This window comes from Vombatus ursinus, unplaced genomic scaffold (genome assembly GCF_900497805.2).
Source record: "Vombatus ursinus unplaced genomic scaffold, bare-nosed wombat genome assembly UNPS02014798.1, whole genome shotgun sequence".
NCBI classification, from domain to species: domain Eukaryota; kingdom Metazoa; phylum Chordata; class Mammalia; order Diprotodontia; family Vombatidae; genus Vombatus; species Vombatus ursinus.
In genome coordinates, this window is record NW_020954576.1 from 76,518,303 (window position 1) to 76,537,560 (window position 19,258).

The 19,258-nt window shown below is 39.6% G+C and overlaps 1 protein-coding gene across 1 annotated transcript in view; it reads right to left on the reverse strand.

Moving 5' to 3' along the window:
• Nucleotides 1–5,540: 5,540 nt before the first annotated feature.
• The window catches only part of LOC114049838 (histone-lysine N-methyltransferase SMYD3-like), a 1,050,735-nt gene continuing 1,037,017 nt past the window's right edge, over nt 5,541–19,258 (reverse strand). The window contains exon 12 of the mRNA XM_027871264.1: nt 5,541–5,893. Coding sequence (XP_027727065.1) covers nt 5,792–5,893 — 102 coding nt within the window. The 3' untranslated portion in view covers nt 5,541–5,791. The remainder of the gene's footprint in view (nt 5,894–19,258) is intronic.

Below are 19,258 nucleotides of genomic sequence, written 5' to 3' on the forward strand. Positions count from 1 at the left end.
AGCTCGGAGGAGAAAGAGGCTGGTGACTTTGCACAGCCCTCCCTCACTTAAATCCAATTCACTTGCAAGTAATAGTATCACCTTCCTGATGTCATGGTCCTCTTCAAGAATGAAGGAAAAACAATAACAACTCTATTTGGGAACTGTATCTTTTGTTTATAATTCCTGAACCAATTTCTATTTTTATTGCATTATGGTCTGTAAAGGATGTATGAACTATTTGTGCCTTTTTAAACATTTGTTTGCAATTTCTTTGTGCCCTAGTACATAGTCAATTGTTTAAAAGTTCCATGTGGTGCTCAAAAAATATGTATATTGTTTTGCTGTCCCATTTAAAAGATTTCTTTTAACTCTTTTTAACTTTTTTCTAAACTCTTTTTTAAACTTTTTAAGCCTTAACTCTAGTTTCTTCAGAAATTTACTCAGTTCCATATTTTCCCTTTTGTTTATCCAAAGCTGAGAGAGGGATACTTAAATCTCCTGTCACTATCATGTTACTATTTGTATCTTCTTTTAGTTCCATTAATATTTCCTTGATGAATTTGAATGCTAAGGCATTTGGAGTGTATAAGTTTATTACTGATATTGGTTTGTTGTCTATGGTTCCTTTCAGCATAATAGTTTCCTTGTTTATCCCTTTTTATTATCCAAATGCTTGTTTTTGCTTTGTCAGACAACATAATTGCATTTCCTGATTTTTTTTTTTTTGGACTCACTTGATGCACAGTAAATTTCTATTCATCCCTTCAGTTTTATTTTGAGTATGTTTTTGAAATGTGTTTCTTGTAAGCAACAGATTGTAGGGTTTTATTTTCCCATCCAATCTCTATAACTCTTTTCCATTTTACTGGATTTTTTAATCCATTCATATTTAAAGCTATGTTAGGTTTACATTTTCCTCCATCTGTCTTTTTTTTTCATGTTGTGATTTTTTTCTCTCTTCTTCTGTATAAACATAGTATTATATTCCTTCGAATATAATTACTTTAATAATTTTTAAAGGTGGCCCTGTTCCCATTGGCTCTCTTCCTCTCACCCCCTTTTCTCATTTGCTACTCATTTCCCTTGGAGTTTTGTTTATTAGTTTCTTTTTCTCTCCTGTTTATATCTGGTTGTGTAATTCTTCCCTCCCCACCTTCTTCCTCTCAGATAACCCTTTTCCTCCCCCTCATCTAGTCCTGTTTGTTAGTTTAAAAACTTTTTTCTTTTGGTGTTCCTTTCCAAAAAGGTTTTCTCTCAACTCTCTTCATTATCCACCTTCTCTTTCTGGTTACTCTAGAGCTCATTCTCTAATTCATGAGCCCTATAATTATCTGGTCTCTCTCTTTTCTCTATAATCCTCATGTAAATCAAAGCTTCCAAGGTATCATTCTAGGCTCTCCCCTCTAGGAGCTTTCTGCTACTGACTTTTAGAGTTTGCCCCATGGATTCCCCTTTTCCATCGTGCCTCATTCCCAGAACAACACCAATTATTACAGGTGTCATAGAGGACACTGCCCCCATGGTAGGGCTCCCCTATCACCATCTTCCTGATTATACAGCCCATTACTGATCTACATCCTCCTCTGGTTACCTTCATTTTCCACCCCACATTTGTCTAAAAATCTTCTTGGATCCATGCTCTCCTACTTCCCCAGTCCAGTTGCCCCCCAGGGACTCTAACTCCCTCCTTCCCAATGTAGGATAAGTAGACTTTCCAAATACCAAATCCCCCAGGCTCACCCCAGCATAAGGTCCTTATCTCTTTTCACAGACCATCTCTATTCACTCATACAAGCATTCACCAACAGAACCTCCTCTCACCACCAAAATAAGGTCTCCTTCCTTTCTGCCCATTTTCACAGCCCCCACACCCACTCCCTTGTAGACTCTTCTCTGAGACCACAGAGGACCACCTCTCATTGGATAGCCTTTAATTTTACCTCAGCACATCCCCTCCTTCCCTTCATGTACCTTCCCATGTTGTATCATTGACCTATAGGCAGGATGCTTCCAGGTTCAGTCCATAATGCCCCGTCTTCTCTTCACTGTTATCTTTATGACATTTCTGGCTTTCACCCCTGTCTCCTTGCATACTTTTTTTTTGTGTGAAGCAATTGGGGTTAAGTGACTTTCCCAGGGTTACACAGCTAGCAGATGTCAAGTGTCTGCATTTATAGGTGCTCTCTCTACTGTGCCACCAGTTACTCCTCCTTGTATGCATTTAGAAAGAAATCTCTAAGCTGTTGTCCTTGCCGTTTGCATTTATTCACTCTTTCTGCATTTCTTTTGTTTGGGGGTATTCAGGAAGCAAATAATCTCACCAGTTCTGGTTTTCTTTCTAAAAATGTTTCAAACTCTTCTTTATTATTGAATATCTGTTTTTCATCCTATATGGTTATAAGCTTAGGTTTGCAGGATAGCTCAACCTGGGCTGCATCCTTAGCTCTACTACTCTTTGGAAAACATTCTATTCTTTCCTTCATTTTCTAATGATACAGCATAGTCTTATATTATTTGAATATCCTTTCTTTCATATTTAACAGTCTTTCTCTAGATCTCTTGCAGAACTTCTTGTTTCTGAATTGAATTATTAAATTGAACTACTCTGTGTTTTGGAGTTTGCAGACTTTTGTTTGTTTTTTCCTGGAGGTAATCTGTGAATTCTTTCAATTAAAATTTTCTTTTCCATGTTCAGAAGTGCTGGGTAATTCTCCTCTGTTAATTTCTTCATTATGATTCTTTTGTCCTGTCCTGTTCTTCTGGGATATCCATGAGCCTCAGGTTGTTTCTGTGTATCCCATCTGCAAGATTAATATGTTTTGCTTGTGTAATGAGCATATTTTCATTGAAAAATTTTTTTTCCTTCTCTTCTTCTAGATTGTCTTTCACTTCTGTTATCTGCATTCCCAATCTATTGTTCTCTCATGTGTTTATTTGGTGAGACCGCCATTGCAGATTCCAGGTTTTCTATCCTGTTCATTATTTTTTCTTAGGCCATAAATTCGGCTCCCATAATCCTCATTTCTCTTTTAAATCACTCAAGAACAGCATGTTGTTGCTCCATGTTGTCTTCAAATTCTATGGGGTCTCATATGTCTCTGTCTCATCAAGGTTGGATCATTTCTCTTTGTTTTTCAGTATTTATTCATAGATGCCTTAAATAGTTTACTAGATCTGGAGGCGATATTTCCTTCTGTTATTGTTTTTCCTGTTGATTTATCTGTTTATGTTCAAGGTCTTTGGGTTTTGTTCTGAAAACTTTGTTAATTTCAGTCTTTTCCTCCCCTTATTTTCTCCATTGTATTCTTTCTGACTTCCTCGCATCTAATTATAATTTCCTTGGAGGCTAGATCTCAAAGTATCTCAGCCTCTTCCCATGCTGGGCAATTCATGGTTCACCAGCCTAGGTCTCTGCCCCATGTGACTTTTGGGTTGTAAAAACTGGCCCTAGCTGGATGCTGTGGGTTTTCTCTTCAGGCTTAGTGAGCCCAGTTCCCTCCCCTCCCCCAACACATAGTATAGCCTGTCCTGACCTGTCCCACTCCTCTTCTTCCTCAGTTCTCTGGTTCGGCAGTTCAGAGCTTTGCAGCACTGGTTCTACAAGGCTGTGGCCCTGGATGGACTTTTGCTCTTGAGGAGCTATAACTGCCTGGCTTTCTCTTGTAGCCTGGGCAAATCTCTACAGCCTAGAGCTGGGTTCTCCACAACACTGAAAAGAGGGAGGGGAGGACTGGAATGTAGGAGTGTTTTTCATTGTAAGCCTGTGTCAGGTTCTTGGGTCTGCTAGTGCAGTCTCATTGCTGATAGCATGGGGTTGGGGAGGGGTGCTGAGTGAGCTCAGGATCAGTAGGCATCAGTTTATAGATTTTTTTGGTTGGTTGTTTTACCTTTTTTTGGTGGGGGGGATTGTAGGTGTCTTAGACCAAGGAGATAGTTGAAGTCACTTGTATCTTTGGCACATATTTTCTGCCTTGGAAAGATGTGAGAGGTCATGGGGATCAGAAAAAATGTCTAATTCATCATCCTATTGCTCACATGACTGGAAGTTCCAGAACTCATTTCCTTTTGTGTATTTTTTATTTTATTCTAATTTGTATAACTTCTCCATTTTCTATTTGCTTGGATAAATGGGTTTGCTTAGTATTCATTATTTGTGAAAATTTTTTCTATGATCAGTCTTTAATGGAAAGGGGCCAAGCTGGTGACTATAAGCTTGAGGCTACCTTCTCTTCTTGTGAGTGAACAGAGAAGCAGCTTTTCTTCTGAATCCACTGTATCCCTAGACTAGCAATATCTGAGGAGGGTGGCTTAGTGTGTGATATCTTCTCAAGGAGAAATGAGGTGAAGTAGCAAGTGCTCAGTCATGGCCTTTCTGCTCTCATAAAGGCAGGAAATCATTGTTTCCCTTGGAGAGAATAGTTTAGATTCTAGAGACACCTATCTATGCAAGCTGTGAACCTCCTGTCTATACATTTAGACAACCCACATGGATATACATAGCTTACATGGGCATGCCTATCATGTACATCTATACATATAGATATATATGTAGAAATACCTATAGAGAGGAGAAGGAAGATGGATGTATGTATATGCTTAAAAATTGGCTTGAATAGCCTTGGGAGGAAATACATATATTTCTTGACAAAAACAGGGAAGTTGGGAAGTGTGTTGTGTTTTGTTTTGGATGTGAGTTTGAGATGCCTGTGGGGGTCATCTTAGTTGGAATGCAGTTGGTAATGGGGGGGGGGAGTGTGGGTTGGGGGATGGGGTGTGAGTGAGTAGAACCAGATAAAGATCTGGGTGTCATCTACCTAGAGTTGATAACTGAATCCAGGTGAGCTGATAATGTCACCAGGAGAGAGTGTAAAGGGAAAAGAAGGCCCAGAATAGAACCTAGGCATGTACCCACATTGAAGGTGTGTCCTAAGCTCCAGGGCTCTTTTCACTACTCCCTTCCAACCCTTCCTATTTCAAAAAGAAAACAAACAAAAAACCAATGTGGTGACAGTGACAGAGATTTACACAGTGTTTGGAGTGGGAAAGAAGATTCATGAAAGACACAGACTCATTTTGATTTTTGCATTAAGCATGCTTTGCCTGTTCTAAAACCAGATGGTAATGGTAGCTCAGAATGATCTCTTTCCAAGAATTAGATTAAGATCTTCATTTTCCTAAATTTGAGCTGCAGGTATAAAGGGGAACATGAATACATGGGATTTTCCATGAAAAAATCTATCTTTTCACAGACTGGCTTCTAGGTTTTTGCATAGAAATGAATGAAAAACAACCGATTTCCCCCCAGATGACAGTTATGAAAATCTGTTAGTGGAGGGAGGAGAGAATTCACAGGTAGAATGAAAAATGCTGTTTCATTTTTGTCTATCTCCGGTGTGTAGCACCGTACCTTACACGCATAGTAGGCACTCAGTCAATGCAGATGAATCAGTCGTATAGACTTGAATCTGTATTTCACACACTGAGAACTTACACACTAAGATTGCTAATAAGGAAGAAAAAAAAACAAAACAAAACACTCACCACCAATTGCCAGATGGCATTGCCTACCAAACCTTCTGTTTATTATAATTCAGTTTTCTTTTAACTCAGTGGTTCCTGTTATTTGCAAACCACACGGACAACACTAGGCACCTAGATAAACACAGCACAGCATTTTTGAGAGGTGAGGTTCACACAGCAAACAGAAAGCCAATGTTTATGACCTAACCCGGACAATCGAGGCCTGAAATGGTCAGCCTTCTTTCCTTCACTTCAGAGTCATAGTCTTGTGGCCTAGGGTCAGGTCCACTCATGCCACTTGCAGAGTGGCCTCACAGTCTCCCAAAAGCAGCATCAGGTCTTCTGCCAGGCTGTGGTCTCTGCCGTGTGTCATTTTCATAAGCTCAAAAGCCTGAATGAAAGAAATAGACAGATTACTTAATACTTTTACCTCTTTCTTCTTCTTAACCTGTGCTTTGGGGATTAAAGTGCAGAATTCAAAGAGTTTTTAAGGCTAGAAATATAACCTTAGCAGGTAGTCCAACCTCATCATTTTAAAATAGAAACTGAAGCCTAGAAGGGAGAAATGTCTTGCTCAGTGAAACTATAATAATGATGGTGAGCCTGAGAGAAGCGAAGTCATTTGTGGTATAAAAACTGCTCTCAGGATAGATTAGACCCCAGATAGAGAACACACTCTGGTCTGAGTAACAATGGGGGATCAATCAACAATCACACATAAGAGTGTAATAAATGTTTACTAATTGATTAAATCAAGAAACAAGCATTTATTAAACACCTACGAGGTACCAGACACAGAGGATACAAGTACCAAGGAGGAAACAATCCATTCTCCTAATGAGCTCACACTCTAATAGGAAGAGACAGGTACACATAAAAATATGTACATACAAGATACAGTAAATACATATGGCATAAATGTAATATGAATAAAGACAAATCTATACAAAGTAATTAAAGACAAGGTAGTTTGGGAGGGAGGGTACTAATAGAAGAAGGGGGAATCAGGAAATGTTCCACGCAGGAGATGGTGACTGAGATGCATCTTAAGGAAAGGCAGGGAGACAGGAATTGGGTCTCTTGTATGGAATGGAAAACAGACCAAAAATGGAAAAAAAAAAGTGGCCAAAAGTGAAAGGTCAAAGCTTCCTTTTGAGTCTTAAAAAAATCCTTTAAAAAGGACCTGAGATTTGTGTTTCTGGCCCCCAACCATGGGGTCATCCCCCCCTTCTCATTTTCCTATACAGCACTTGCTCAGACCCTTAATTTGGTCTGTAATTGTGCTGCTTCTTGCCTTTGGAAAATCATTTTACCCGAGCCGTAGGGAGGGGCTGGGATACCCAGGCATTGAGGTGTCTTGTCCATCCCATTTCTGTGGTCTCCATTGCTTACTGCCTCTGGACCCAAAGAACTGACCTAATTATGAAAAACTGCTGTAATCACCCAGCCACAATGTGGGGACACAGGTTATTTTCATCAGGCACCCTCTAGAAACGGAAGCCCAGTAGGCAACTGGTGTGTAAAGACACCAAGATGAATTGCAAATGAGAGTAGAGGACAGACAGTCCAGACAGACTTACATTTGGTATTCCTGGCTGGGGCTTTGGGAGTCTTTGTGTCTACTGCCTGGGTTGGGCATCCTGTGATGCCTGGCCTTCTCTGGGGAAGAGACAGGGAATGCTGCCCCCTGTCCAGCCAGCATGGCTTTATTAGTTTTCCCTATGGTCTGCTGATTAAAAATGAATCTATGATTTGATTGTGGCATTGGGGGAGCCTAGCTTAGTCTCATCTCGCTGCATTGGCTCCAGCTCGTGATTCACAGTTGGGGCGTCTTATGGTCTGAAGCAGAAATCCACATGATTACACAGAGAAGCTTTCAAGTCACTTCATAGGAAAGAAATTCTCTTGGTTGAAAAGGGGCTTAGATGTTCTTTTGCATTCGACTCAGAAGGGAAGTGCTAGCAATATGATGAGATCTAGGAGAAAGGATGGAAGCAGGCAGCAGCAGTTTAACACTGGCCTAGGGGATGACCTGGATTAACCAGAAATTATTAGAGAAGAAAGACTAGCCTAATTTGCAAAAGATTTTCATTTCTATGGGCTTTATTGAGACATACCTGTGTTGGGAGCACAGCAGTGTGTGTGTGGTGGGGGGAGGGGGCAGATTTCTTAACTGCTATTATTCTACTCCGGTTTGTCTGAAATGTTAAAATTTTCCTCATGGCACTAATTGATTTGGGCTTCCCAGGCTATAGTAGTATGTCACGCCTAAAGTGATTTTCCTAAGGGTCCAATCACGTCACACACAAATCCTACTCAATTAACTTCAGTGACTCCCTTATTACCTCCAAGATCAAATACCAAATCCTCTGTTTGATATCCAAAACCCTTCCAATTTCCTTACACCACTGGCCTCCTGGCTGTTCCAAGAATAAGACACTCCATCTCTCTGCTTTGGCAGATCCCACATCCCTCCTTTGCTCTATCTGGTTCAGACCTCCCTGGCTTCCTTTAAGTTCCACCTAAAACCCCACTTTCTATTGAACCTTCCCTAACCCCTCCTAATTTCAGTGCTTTCCCTCTTTTAATTGTTTACTATTTATCCTGTGTATAGCTTAACTGTATATATTTGTTTGCATGTTGTCTCCTCCATTAGATTGTAAGCTCCTGGAGGGCAGGAAGTGTCTTTTGCCTCTTTTTGTACCCCCAGTGCTTAGAACAGTGCCTGCTGCTTGGTAGGCACTTAATAAGTGTTTACTGACTGACAGTAGCAGACAAAGATTTGAGGTTAAAACTGATCTGGAGCAAATCATTTCAGTTCTCTGGGTGTCTGTTTCCTCAAATGTAAACTGAGCTCAATGGATTATATGATTTCAAAGGTCTTCTCCATTTCTAAATCTATGATCTCATCTGGTTATCATTATGATATTTCAAATGAGTTAACTTTTTTTTTTTTACTACATTAAAGTTTTGCCAATTCATTTTGCCTATCTACTATTAGATGTCAGTCTCTTGAAGCATTGGTATTATACTTCATTTTTCCTAGGAGTACACAGTCAACACTTAATGTCTGCAGAATGATTATTTTCAGAGGTTGGAAGGCTCAGTCAATTAATCTACAAATATTTATTAAGCACTATGCCAGGTATACTGCTTAGCGCTAAAAATACCAACAACAAAAAAAGCAAAATTGGTCCCTGCCCTCAAGGACCTTATACTCAAGTGGGGGAGATGACATGTATATTGTATGAGATACATACAGCATAAAGGGCAGCTGGGTGGCTCTTTGGATAGAGTACCAAGCCTGGAGTCAGGAAGACCTGAGCTCAAGCTCAAACACTAGCTGTGTGACCCCCGAGCAAGTCATTTAACCCTGTTTGCATCAGTTTCCTCATCTGTAAAATGAGATAGAGAAGGAAATGGCAAACCACTATAGTATTTCTGCCAAGAAAACCCCCAAAGGGGTCACAAACACAACTGAAATAATTGAACAACAAACACCACCACCACAAAATAAAGTATATGGAAGACAGGAATAGAATTGGACAGAATCTTAGAGACTATCTAATCTACCCCCCTCACTTTATAGAAGAGGAACTAGGGTCCCAAGGGGTTAAATAATTTGCCCAAATTCACATAGGTAGTAAGAGTCAGGATTTGAACTCCAGTCTACTCTGTCATACCAACCCTCAAAGGCCTTAAAAATCACTTAGTCTAACTCTTTTTACATATGAATAAATGGAGTCTGAGAGAGGTGAAGTGAAGTGGCAAAGGGTACACATCTAGTCACTCAATAAACATTTATGAAACCCCTACTATGTGCTAAGGATACAAAGAAAGGCAAAAGACAGACTGCTCCCAAGGAGTTCACAGTGTAATGAGAGAGACAACATGCAAAAAGCTACTATGTAAAAATGAAGTATACATAAGGTAAACAGGAGATAATCAACAGAGGGAAGGCACTAGAATTAAGGGGGCCCTGAAAATGCTTCTTGTCGAAGGCAGAATTTTAGTGGGACTTGAAAGGAGCCAGGAGTCTGGAGATGGAGTGTCTTGTGCAAGGAATAACAAAGTCAGTGTCACTAGACCGAAGAGTATTTGGTATACGTGTGTGGGTGGGTGTGAAGTAAGATGTAAGAATACTGGAATGGTAGGGATGGTGCAGGTTACACGGGCTTTGAATGCCAGGCAGAGGATATTAAGGGGCAGAACTTGCACCAAAACTCAAATCTTTGAACTCTCAGTATGATTCTCTTCATATAGTCACAGCCAAATATTCCTGTTTCAACTCCTATCCGAATTATTAATTGGGTGGGGGAAGGAAAAACATGACAGCTGTCTCCAAGTATCTGAAAGGATATCATGTAGAAAAGGAATTAGTTTTGTTCAGTTTGATCCTAGAAACAATGAATGGGCAGATATTTCAAAGAGGCAGATTTAGTCTTGATATAAGGAAAAACTTCCAAACAGTTAGAGGTATCCAAAAGTAGAATGAGCTTGTGTGGGAAGCAGGGAAGTTTCTCCCCACTAGAGTTCACTAAGCAGAAGCTGGATGCCCACCAGTCAGGTATATTATGGAAAGAATTCTTGTCCAGGTATAGTTTAGAAAAGATGGCCTTGGAGGTCCTTGACAATAATATAGATGTGTGCTCTTACTATGCCAGGATCCAAGAGAACAGTAACTCCTTTCATTCTGGACACCAAGTTTCTATGAATATAATCTGAGAACATATTATCTTTTTGACTAAATTATATATTCATAATTATAATATATATTTGTATGTTTTAAAAGCCTCTGATTTGGGGGGACAGGTCTAACAAAATACAGTGGTGCTCATCACCAGTGGGCAGATATTTCAATAATGAATTATTTGGCCTTGGCAACTCATTAAAACTCATTAAAAAAGAAAAATACAACGTAGCCATCAGTTCTACATACGGCCCTTGCCCTTCTACAGTGACAGTGTCAGAATAGTAGAAAAGAGAGTCAGTAGGTGCTAAGAATCACACAGTTTTTAGACCAGCTATAAACATTAATTTAACCACTGGTACCACTCTACATGAGAGTTCTTTTGCAATGATCAAGGAGTGGACACCCCACTGGTAAAACTAAATCATATCAATCAACATTGTTCTCTCTGTTAATGAAGTCAGGAGACCAAAGTAAGTGGGAGCTAAATGGAAAGATGGTGTACAGGTTCTACTTGGAAGATGCAAATAAAGGTTTTACTGTTCATTCCAAGTCAACAAGAAACATCATTTCAAAGGACACCATGAGATGATAGATCATCATCTTTTTCTGTGCTCACTGGTATTAGCAAAACTATCACAATGAAGATAATGGTGGTTTTTGCACCAACACAGAGGATTTCAGAGGTAGAAAAATTTGATGAAGAAATTGATGATTTTCCCAATTAAAAATCAATCTTATAAAGAAAAACATTCTTCATAGAGGAACGAAAAATATAGTTCAAAAGTAAGAAATGAGAGGTCAAATGATTTTAGCCTATACAGAAGCCTCACTTCTGATTATATTGAGAAGTGATTTGGAAGATGTTGGCCATGGTAAACACCAACCAAATAACATCACAAAAAATTTAATTGATTTAACAAGAAATGGCTAGTTATTGATGTGGAGGTAATTTATATACAGCCATATCACTGACTTATTAGAGAAAAGATTAAAATCTATACCAAATTAGGAAATGAAAAAAAGAACAGCTATGACTATCACCAATACCTAAAGGAATTTGACAGATGTAATCAACCACAAGGAGCCCGTAGAAGGTAGAAACTGCCTCTGGCAGGAAATATTTGATCTTGCCAAGCAGAGAGAGAACGTATCCAAGGAAAACACCAGTTTAGAAAAGAAACTCATTTCTAAAATTTTGCAGATGAAAATGGTGGATGATTATGAGTAGTGTCATCTTATAAATCATCAAGTACTGAAAAAATCAGTTTACAGAAAGCATGGCAAGGGCTCATCTTGAAGGCATTTAAAGAGGAAAACACAGAGGAAGTCCATGCTACAAGGGATACAACTTTGAGGGCATTCAAGGATCAATCCTCAAGGTATCTGAAAGAGGAGAGGACACCAGGAATAAATGAGATAATATAAGTAAAGTGCTCTGTAAACCTTAAAACACCATAGAAATACTAGCTAATATTATGAATGTCTTCAGGGAAAAAATCAGACATTATTATGAAAAAGTGACAAAAATATCAATAACTACTCATCCATAGGTCTATTTCCCTCTCTCTACAAAACATTTTTTAAATATAAATAATCTACACATGCACCAAACCACATCTTTTTGTGTCACACAATGGGCTGATAGAGATAATACTCAGATACCACTGTATTTATTATTGTTTGTTGACTTAAAAAAGCATTTGAGTCCACAATACAGAGATATTCTTCTCCACAGAGTAGTGGGGAACCTGTGACCTTGAGGCCACATGTGGCCTTCTACGTCCTTGGATGCCGCCTTTTGACTGAGTCCATGTTCCCCTTTTATTAAGGGAATTTGTTCTGTGAAGTTTGGATTCAGTCAAAGGGCCACACATGAGGACCTAGAAGACCACATGTAGCTTTGAGGCCCCAGGTTCTCCACTCCTATAACACAAGGAGTGTCTAATGAATGTATCAAAATCATACAAGATTCTGTATCCTCTCTCCTCAGCCCATCTACAATGTCTTCTCCTTCTTCTCAGTAGAGAACCTCACCTCCTACTTTGCTGAAAAAAGTCTCTCCTTGTCTATGGGATCCTTCCCTATTACCTGCTGGCACACTCAGGTTTCCTCAATCTTCAAGAAAAATTCTTCGCTTTAACCTGCCATTCTTTCAATCCATCACAGCCAAAATCCCAGAACTTCAATATTATTGCCTCCATTTCCTCACCTCCCACTTGTAAGTCTCTAGCAATATGGCTTTCAACTCCATCATTCAACTAAAATTGCTTTCCCTGAGCTTGCTAGAGATCTCTTAACTGTTCAACCTAATGATTTTTTTTCAGTCTTCATCCTTCTTGACCTCTCTGTACCTTGATACTTTCAATCCCCCCTTCCCTCCCCTCTTGGCCCCAGGCAATCTCTCCTCCCTTTGCTTCTGTAACACTGCTACTTCTTGGTTCTCCTCCTATCCATCTGACCATTTCATTCTCATTTACTTTTGTGGGATCATTACCCTTCATATACTGAGCCTGGGCATCCTTTAAAACTCTCTTCTGAGATCTTCTCTCTTCCCTCTCTATGCTTTCTCCTTTGGTGGTCTCAGTCAATAAGCATTTATTAAGCATTTACAATGTGCCTGATACTGTGCTAAGTGCTGGGGATAAAGACAAAAGCAAATGGCACAGTCCCTGCCCTCAAGGAGCTTACATTCAAATGGGAAAGACAATATGCAAGTAACTTTGTACATATAAGATCTATGACTCCCAGGTCTGCATCTCCAGCCCTAATCTCTCTCTTAATTCCAGTTCCACATTATCAGCTGCCTGCTGGGCATCTCAACCTAGATGTCCCATTGAGACCTCAAACTAAACATGTCCAAAATGGAACTCATATTTTCTTTTCTTTTTCTTTTTTTTGCTTTTTGATGAGGCAATCGGGGTTAAGTGACTTGCCCTGGGTCACACAGCTACTATGTGTCAAGTGTCTGAGGCTGGTTTTGAACTCGGGTCCTCCTGACTCCAAGGCCAGAGTTCTATCCACTGTGCCACCTAGTACTCCCCCCCCCCCCCGAACTTGTATTTTCTTCCAAACCCATCCCTCCTTCAAACTTCACCTTTTTGGCTGGGGCCACTACTGTCCTAGTCATCCAAGTGTGTAACCCTGAAGTCAGCATTCACTCTTCCTTCTCTCTCAATTCTAATAAATTATCAAAGTGTGTTGATTTTAGGTCTGCAACATCTTTTACATCTGTCCCTCTATCTTTACTCAAAGTGATATGAGCCCATATCACTTCTCAACTGGATCATTGCAACAGATTCCTAATTAGTCACCCTGCCTTCAACCTTCTTGCTTTTATATCTGCCACACAAATGCCATATTGATATTCCTAAAACGCAGACTGATCAACACCCTCTCACCACTTAGCGATTTATCCATGACTCCCTATTGCCTCTAGGATTAGACATAAAATTCTCAGCCTGACATTTAAATGCCTTGACAATCTGGCTCCCACCCACTTCCCAGATTCATTTATTCTACAGTTCAGTCAAACTGGCCTTCTAGCTGCTCCCTAATTAGGTTCCAGGCATGAATTTGTCTCACCCCATCCTGTCAACAACCCTTCAACTAGGCAGCCAGGACCAAGTTGGATTTTTTTCCCCATTCAAATAAAATGATAATAAATCCCAGGCCACATCAGAATGATGGTTTCCTGCAGTTTTCTTCTCCCCAATTCTGTGCCTAACCTTCCATTCCTTACTGTTGCACATATATACTTGACAAAGATGACAATTCTGATTTAATTTCCTGTAGCAGCATATAAAACAGATTAAGAAAGTATAAAATCAGAACAGGTCTGTGTTGGGGAAAGCTTATCTCTTTCCATTAAATTTTATTTTTTAAATTGCTACATTTAAAAAACACATATGCAATCTTCCACAGAGAATTCACTGGAATCCCCAGAGAAAGAAGTTGTACCCATTTGCAGACTTTAAATGTTATCCAAGAAATGGCAGTGTAGCTTGTCTTGCTTACCACAAGCATGTAATTCTCTTAGGAATAAAGAAAGGGACCTTAGAATTGATTATATTCTCATCATCTATCTATGTATATGTATGTATATTTACATATCTCTTGCATATATATAGGAATTTCAGAATTGGGATCACATTTTTAAATGGAATGAATTGAATCAAATTATGATTTAAAGTTAGCAACAAGGCTGTCCTATTAATTATTAATACAGATATATTAAGCTTATCAAGAATCTAATATGTCCTACACCATGAGCCTCCTGGAACCCAATAAATGACTTCCTCTGAGCACAGTCTAAATATGTACATTTAACCAAAGGGAAACAATAAGACTGACAAGTTCCAATAGAATCAGGCCTCATAGTCTCTAATTTTGCCATTTCCCCAACAAGAAAAAATAATATATTATGCAGGTCTACCTATTTAATCTTTTGGCTCAATAAAAAAGGAGAGACTTCATTACCAACTCATACCTGGAATGCCCTCCCCCATCCAGTAATTGCCTGTCAAAATCTTACCTATCCTTCAAGGTCCTGCTTAAATGCCACCACCTCCAGGAACCCCTCCCTCATTCATTCATTCATTCTCTCTCTCCCCGTTTAAAACAAAAGAAACTTTCTAAGACTCAGAACCGACTATAAATTAAATAGATTGTCTTGTGAGGAATCTCTTTAACTATGCATGTTCAAGAAGAGGCCTCTCATATGGGATATTGTGGAGGGAATAATTATATCAGATGGACGATTGGATCTCTGAGGTTCCTTACAACTTATAAGACTCTATGGCTCCAAAAATCATGTTTAAAGCAACCTGTTATACAATTAGCTCAAAATGGATACTCAATTTGAATATTAAAGGTCATGTAATAAGCATATTAGAAGAAAACTAAATAAGATAGAGTTCTTAAAGAAGGGGAAGGGGGATCAAAACAGATACATTTTTATTGCATGACATTGAAAAACTTTTGCACAAGCAAAATCAATGCAACAAGGATAAGGGAAACTATCAATTAAAAAAAATCTTTGTATCAAATATAGGCCAGCCATCCATTACCCTCCCAGCAACTTTTTACACCACTTGACTTATCTATCCCCAAACTGCTCTCTCCAAAGTTATTAGTATGCACTTAAATACAGCAGAACTTTTGTAGTAGCAAAAAACTGAAAATGAAGTAAACATCCATCTAATGGGGAATGGATAAATAAATTATGGTATAGGAATTAAATGGACTATCACTGTGCCATGAGAAATGACAATATGAAGAATTTAGGGAAACATGGGAAAAAAGACTTCCATGAATTGGCATAGGGTAAAGTCTTTAGAACTAAGGAAGTCAATCTACATGATAACTTGACAATGAAAATGGAAAGAAAAAAATATGAAACTGAATGCTTTTGTAGTTATAATGATCAAGTTTGGATCCAGAGGAGAGATGAGAAATTGCATTCTTCTCTTCTTTGAAAACTGGTGGGAGGAGACTATGAGTATGGAGCATTGCCAATACCACCTGACTCAGCTGATAGGTTGGTTTGTTTTGGTGAACTGTTTTTTTTTCTCTTTTCTTATTTATAGCTTGTTGCAGAGGGATGGATTGATATAGAACTGGAGATTGGGAGAAAGAGATATACACACACATTCACACATATACATACACACATATACACATATGGAAAAGAAGGTTTTATATAGATGTGTGTGTTTGTATAGGTAGATAGAAAAGAAGTGTAATGTGAAAACAAATGATATCAATAAAAATTGAACAAAAACATTCTGTGTCCTGTGCTTCTATGAAAGGGACCTTAAAGATCCTTTAGTTCAATCTCCACATTTTACAGGGGAGGAGATTATGCCTTCAGGAGGTGGAATGACCTGCCCAAAGTCACAAGCCAAAATTCATACCAAGATTCTCTGAGTCAGATGCAAATCAACAACTTGATCTCTCAATAAGCATTTGTTGAGTATCTACTTTGTGGTAGACACTGGGGACATAAAAACATAAATGTAACAGTCCATGTTCCTAAGGAGTTTATCATAAAAAGAAAGAGTCAACATGAATATACATAAGCAGACATATAAGGTAATTTGGGAGAAGAGGCACTAGTACCTGGAGATGGAGAGTTAGGGAAAACTGCATGTGAGCTGAGCTTTCTAGCACTCTAGAGATTTAGTCAACATACATTTATTATATGCCTACTGTGTACAAGGGACTATTTTAGATGCTCTGGATGAAAAAATGAAACAATCTTTGCCCTCAAGAAGGGGGAGAGAGGGAGGACATAACACATACAAGGTGAAGGAGAAAAGGAGAGGTTAAAAGTTCCCTGGGAATATATGAGGAGGGAGGCAACACAGATGGAGGAATCAGGCTGACCCTGGACATGCAGCTCATGAATAAGAATGCTAGAAAACCTACAGGAAAGATCCTTAGATATCCTCTAGTGTCCAATCTCTCATTTCTCACCCCATTTTAGAGATGGGGGAACTGAGGTCTTCAGAGGAAAAGCGATTCATCTAAAGTTACACAGCTACTCAACGACATATCTGGACTCATACCCAACTTTCCTGCCTCCCAGCTCAGGGTCCTTTCCCAAGACCTTTTATGCAGCTGAGGGTATAAGATTTGAGGGAGAGAAAGGCAAGATAGGTAAGGATTTGCCAACTTCATCCACAGCATCCTAGTTTACCTTTCTTCTAACGTCCTTGAAGAAAGGGACTGTTTCATTTGTTTTTGTATTACCAGGGCCCAGCACAGTGCCAGGCATACAACAGGTGCAAAATAAATGCTTCTTGATTGATTGATCCAGCACACCGTCAAAAGTTAGAAATGTAAGAGGAGAGCTGGAATTAAGGTACTTGGCACAGAACACTGCATGTCTGGAAAGAAGAAACTTCTGAATGCAAGTCTTCTGAGGGGACTTGCCATCACCACTGTGGGTGGCTGTGGTGTTATATAAATAACATGGGGCTAGGAAGCGGGAAACCTGGGTACTAGTGTTAGGTCAATAAGTGTGATCTTTGACAACTCACTTAAGATCATCTTACTCCTTTCCTCTAAGATTAGCTCCAATTCATGCTATGTCTTGTTTGTACAGAGTGGTGTTTTTTGTTTTTGTATGCTTAGCGCAATGCCCGGCACACAGTAAGTGCTTAATAAATAAATGCCTGTTTACTTTATTGTGCCCGAGTGTTCTTATATATTAAGTGCATTCATTCAAATACTGTTACTGCTTCTCCTCTTTCATGCCTTCCAAGCCCCCCATTATTTTACATTTATTTTACACGGAGAGGCAGCTACAGCACAGAGCCCTGGACTTGAAGTCAGGAAGATCTGAGCTCAAATCTGGTCTCAGATACTTACTAGCTATTCCAGCCCAGCCAAGTCACTTAAACCTCTGCCTGTCTCAGTCTCTTCATCTGTAAAATGTGGATAATAGAGCACCTACTCTCCAGGGTTGTTGTGAGGATAAAATGAGTAAAGTGCTTAATCCAGTGCCTGGCACATAGTAAGCACTATGTAAATGCTTGTTTAAAAACCACGTATTTACTTATGTGTATATATTTTATCTCCTCCAATAGAATGTAAGTGCCTTGAGGTCAACGACTATTTAATTTTTGTCTTTATGCCTACACCGCCTACCTCTAGCACATTTACATCGGACATGGTAGGTATTAAATTAGTGCTTATTAATTGAGATGGCAGGTGTTAAGTTAGTGCTTATTAATTGATATTTATGAATATTTACTGTTTGATCAACACTGCGCTGGGATGTATGGGTGATACAAAGACCCAGTTCCTGCCCTTGAGCAGCTTAGAGTCTAGTTGGCAAGGCAAGATACACACAAGGCAAAATGCAGGAAAAGTTAAATAACAGCATCATATAAGGCAGTGCCAGATGGGTGGTACAGACAATGAGAGTCACAAGGATTCAGAAGAAGAGATGGAGACATCAGGCACTTTCAGTTTTGGGCGTCGAAGAAAGAATTAGACAGCAGGACATTTAGGGTAGAGGAACAGTATGAATAAATTCCTTCAGTTAAAAATCCTTGCTGTGTGTATGTAAACAGAGCTGGGGGCAAGGAGGAAATAAACATTTATTAAGCACCATTTACCAGGCACTGTGCCAAGTGCTTTATAATTATTATTCTCATTTGATCCTCACAACAATCATGGGAGGTATTATCCTCATTTAACACTTGAGGAAACTGAGGCAGAGGTTAAGTGACTTGCCCAGGGTCACACAGCTAGTTAAAGCACCTGAGGCTCGATTCGAACTCAGGTCTTGCTATCTCCAGGCCCAGCACTCTATCCACTGTGCCAGCAGTTGCTTGGGGGATGGGGATGGGAAAGGAAGAAGAGAAGAGGGAGAAAAATGAATAAACCTCTTTGGCTGAAATAGAAATGTTCTAGTAGGGGAATTCCTAAATTGTAGATTTGACCATGTCATCTCCTTTCCCCAACCCTCTTTGCCCCCCACCCCTTTCGACTCCAGGGGCTCTCTATTACCTGCAGATCAAATATAAAATTCACTGTTCAGAATTTAAAACCCTTCACAACATGGTCCCTTTTGACCACTCCAGTCTTCACATACTTTATGGTCTGACAATAGCTGCCTTTTCACTGTCTGTTGCACAAAACGCTCCATATCCTGCTTCCGTGTCTTTTCAAGGGCTGTCTCACATATCTGTCAGGCTCTGCCTCTTCACCTCCACCTTCTGGCTTCCTTCAAGACATGGTCCAAATTCTGCCTTTTCTAGGAAGCCTTTCACTGTCCCCTTAATTGCTGGTGCCTTCTCTCTGAGATTCTCTCCCATCTCCATGGTATACATCTTGCATTGGAACATGAGCTCCTTGTGGGCAGGAACTATGTTTTTATCTACCTTTTCATATCTCTGTGCTTAGCACAGTGATGGCACACAGTAAGTGATTAATCAATGCTTGCTGATTAACCTGCTGGCTACAACAGTGGGAAGTCAGGCTGGAAAGGTAAGTGAGGGCCAGATTAAAGATGGCCTTCCATTCTGCTGTAGGGTTTGACGTGACTGATGGCCA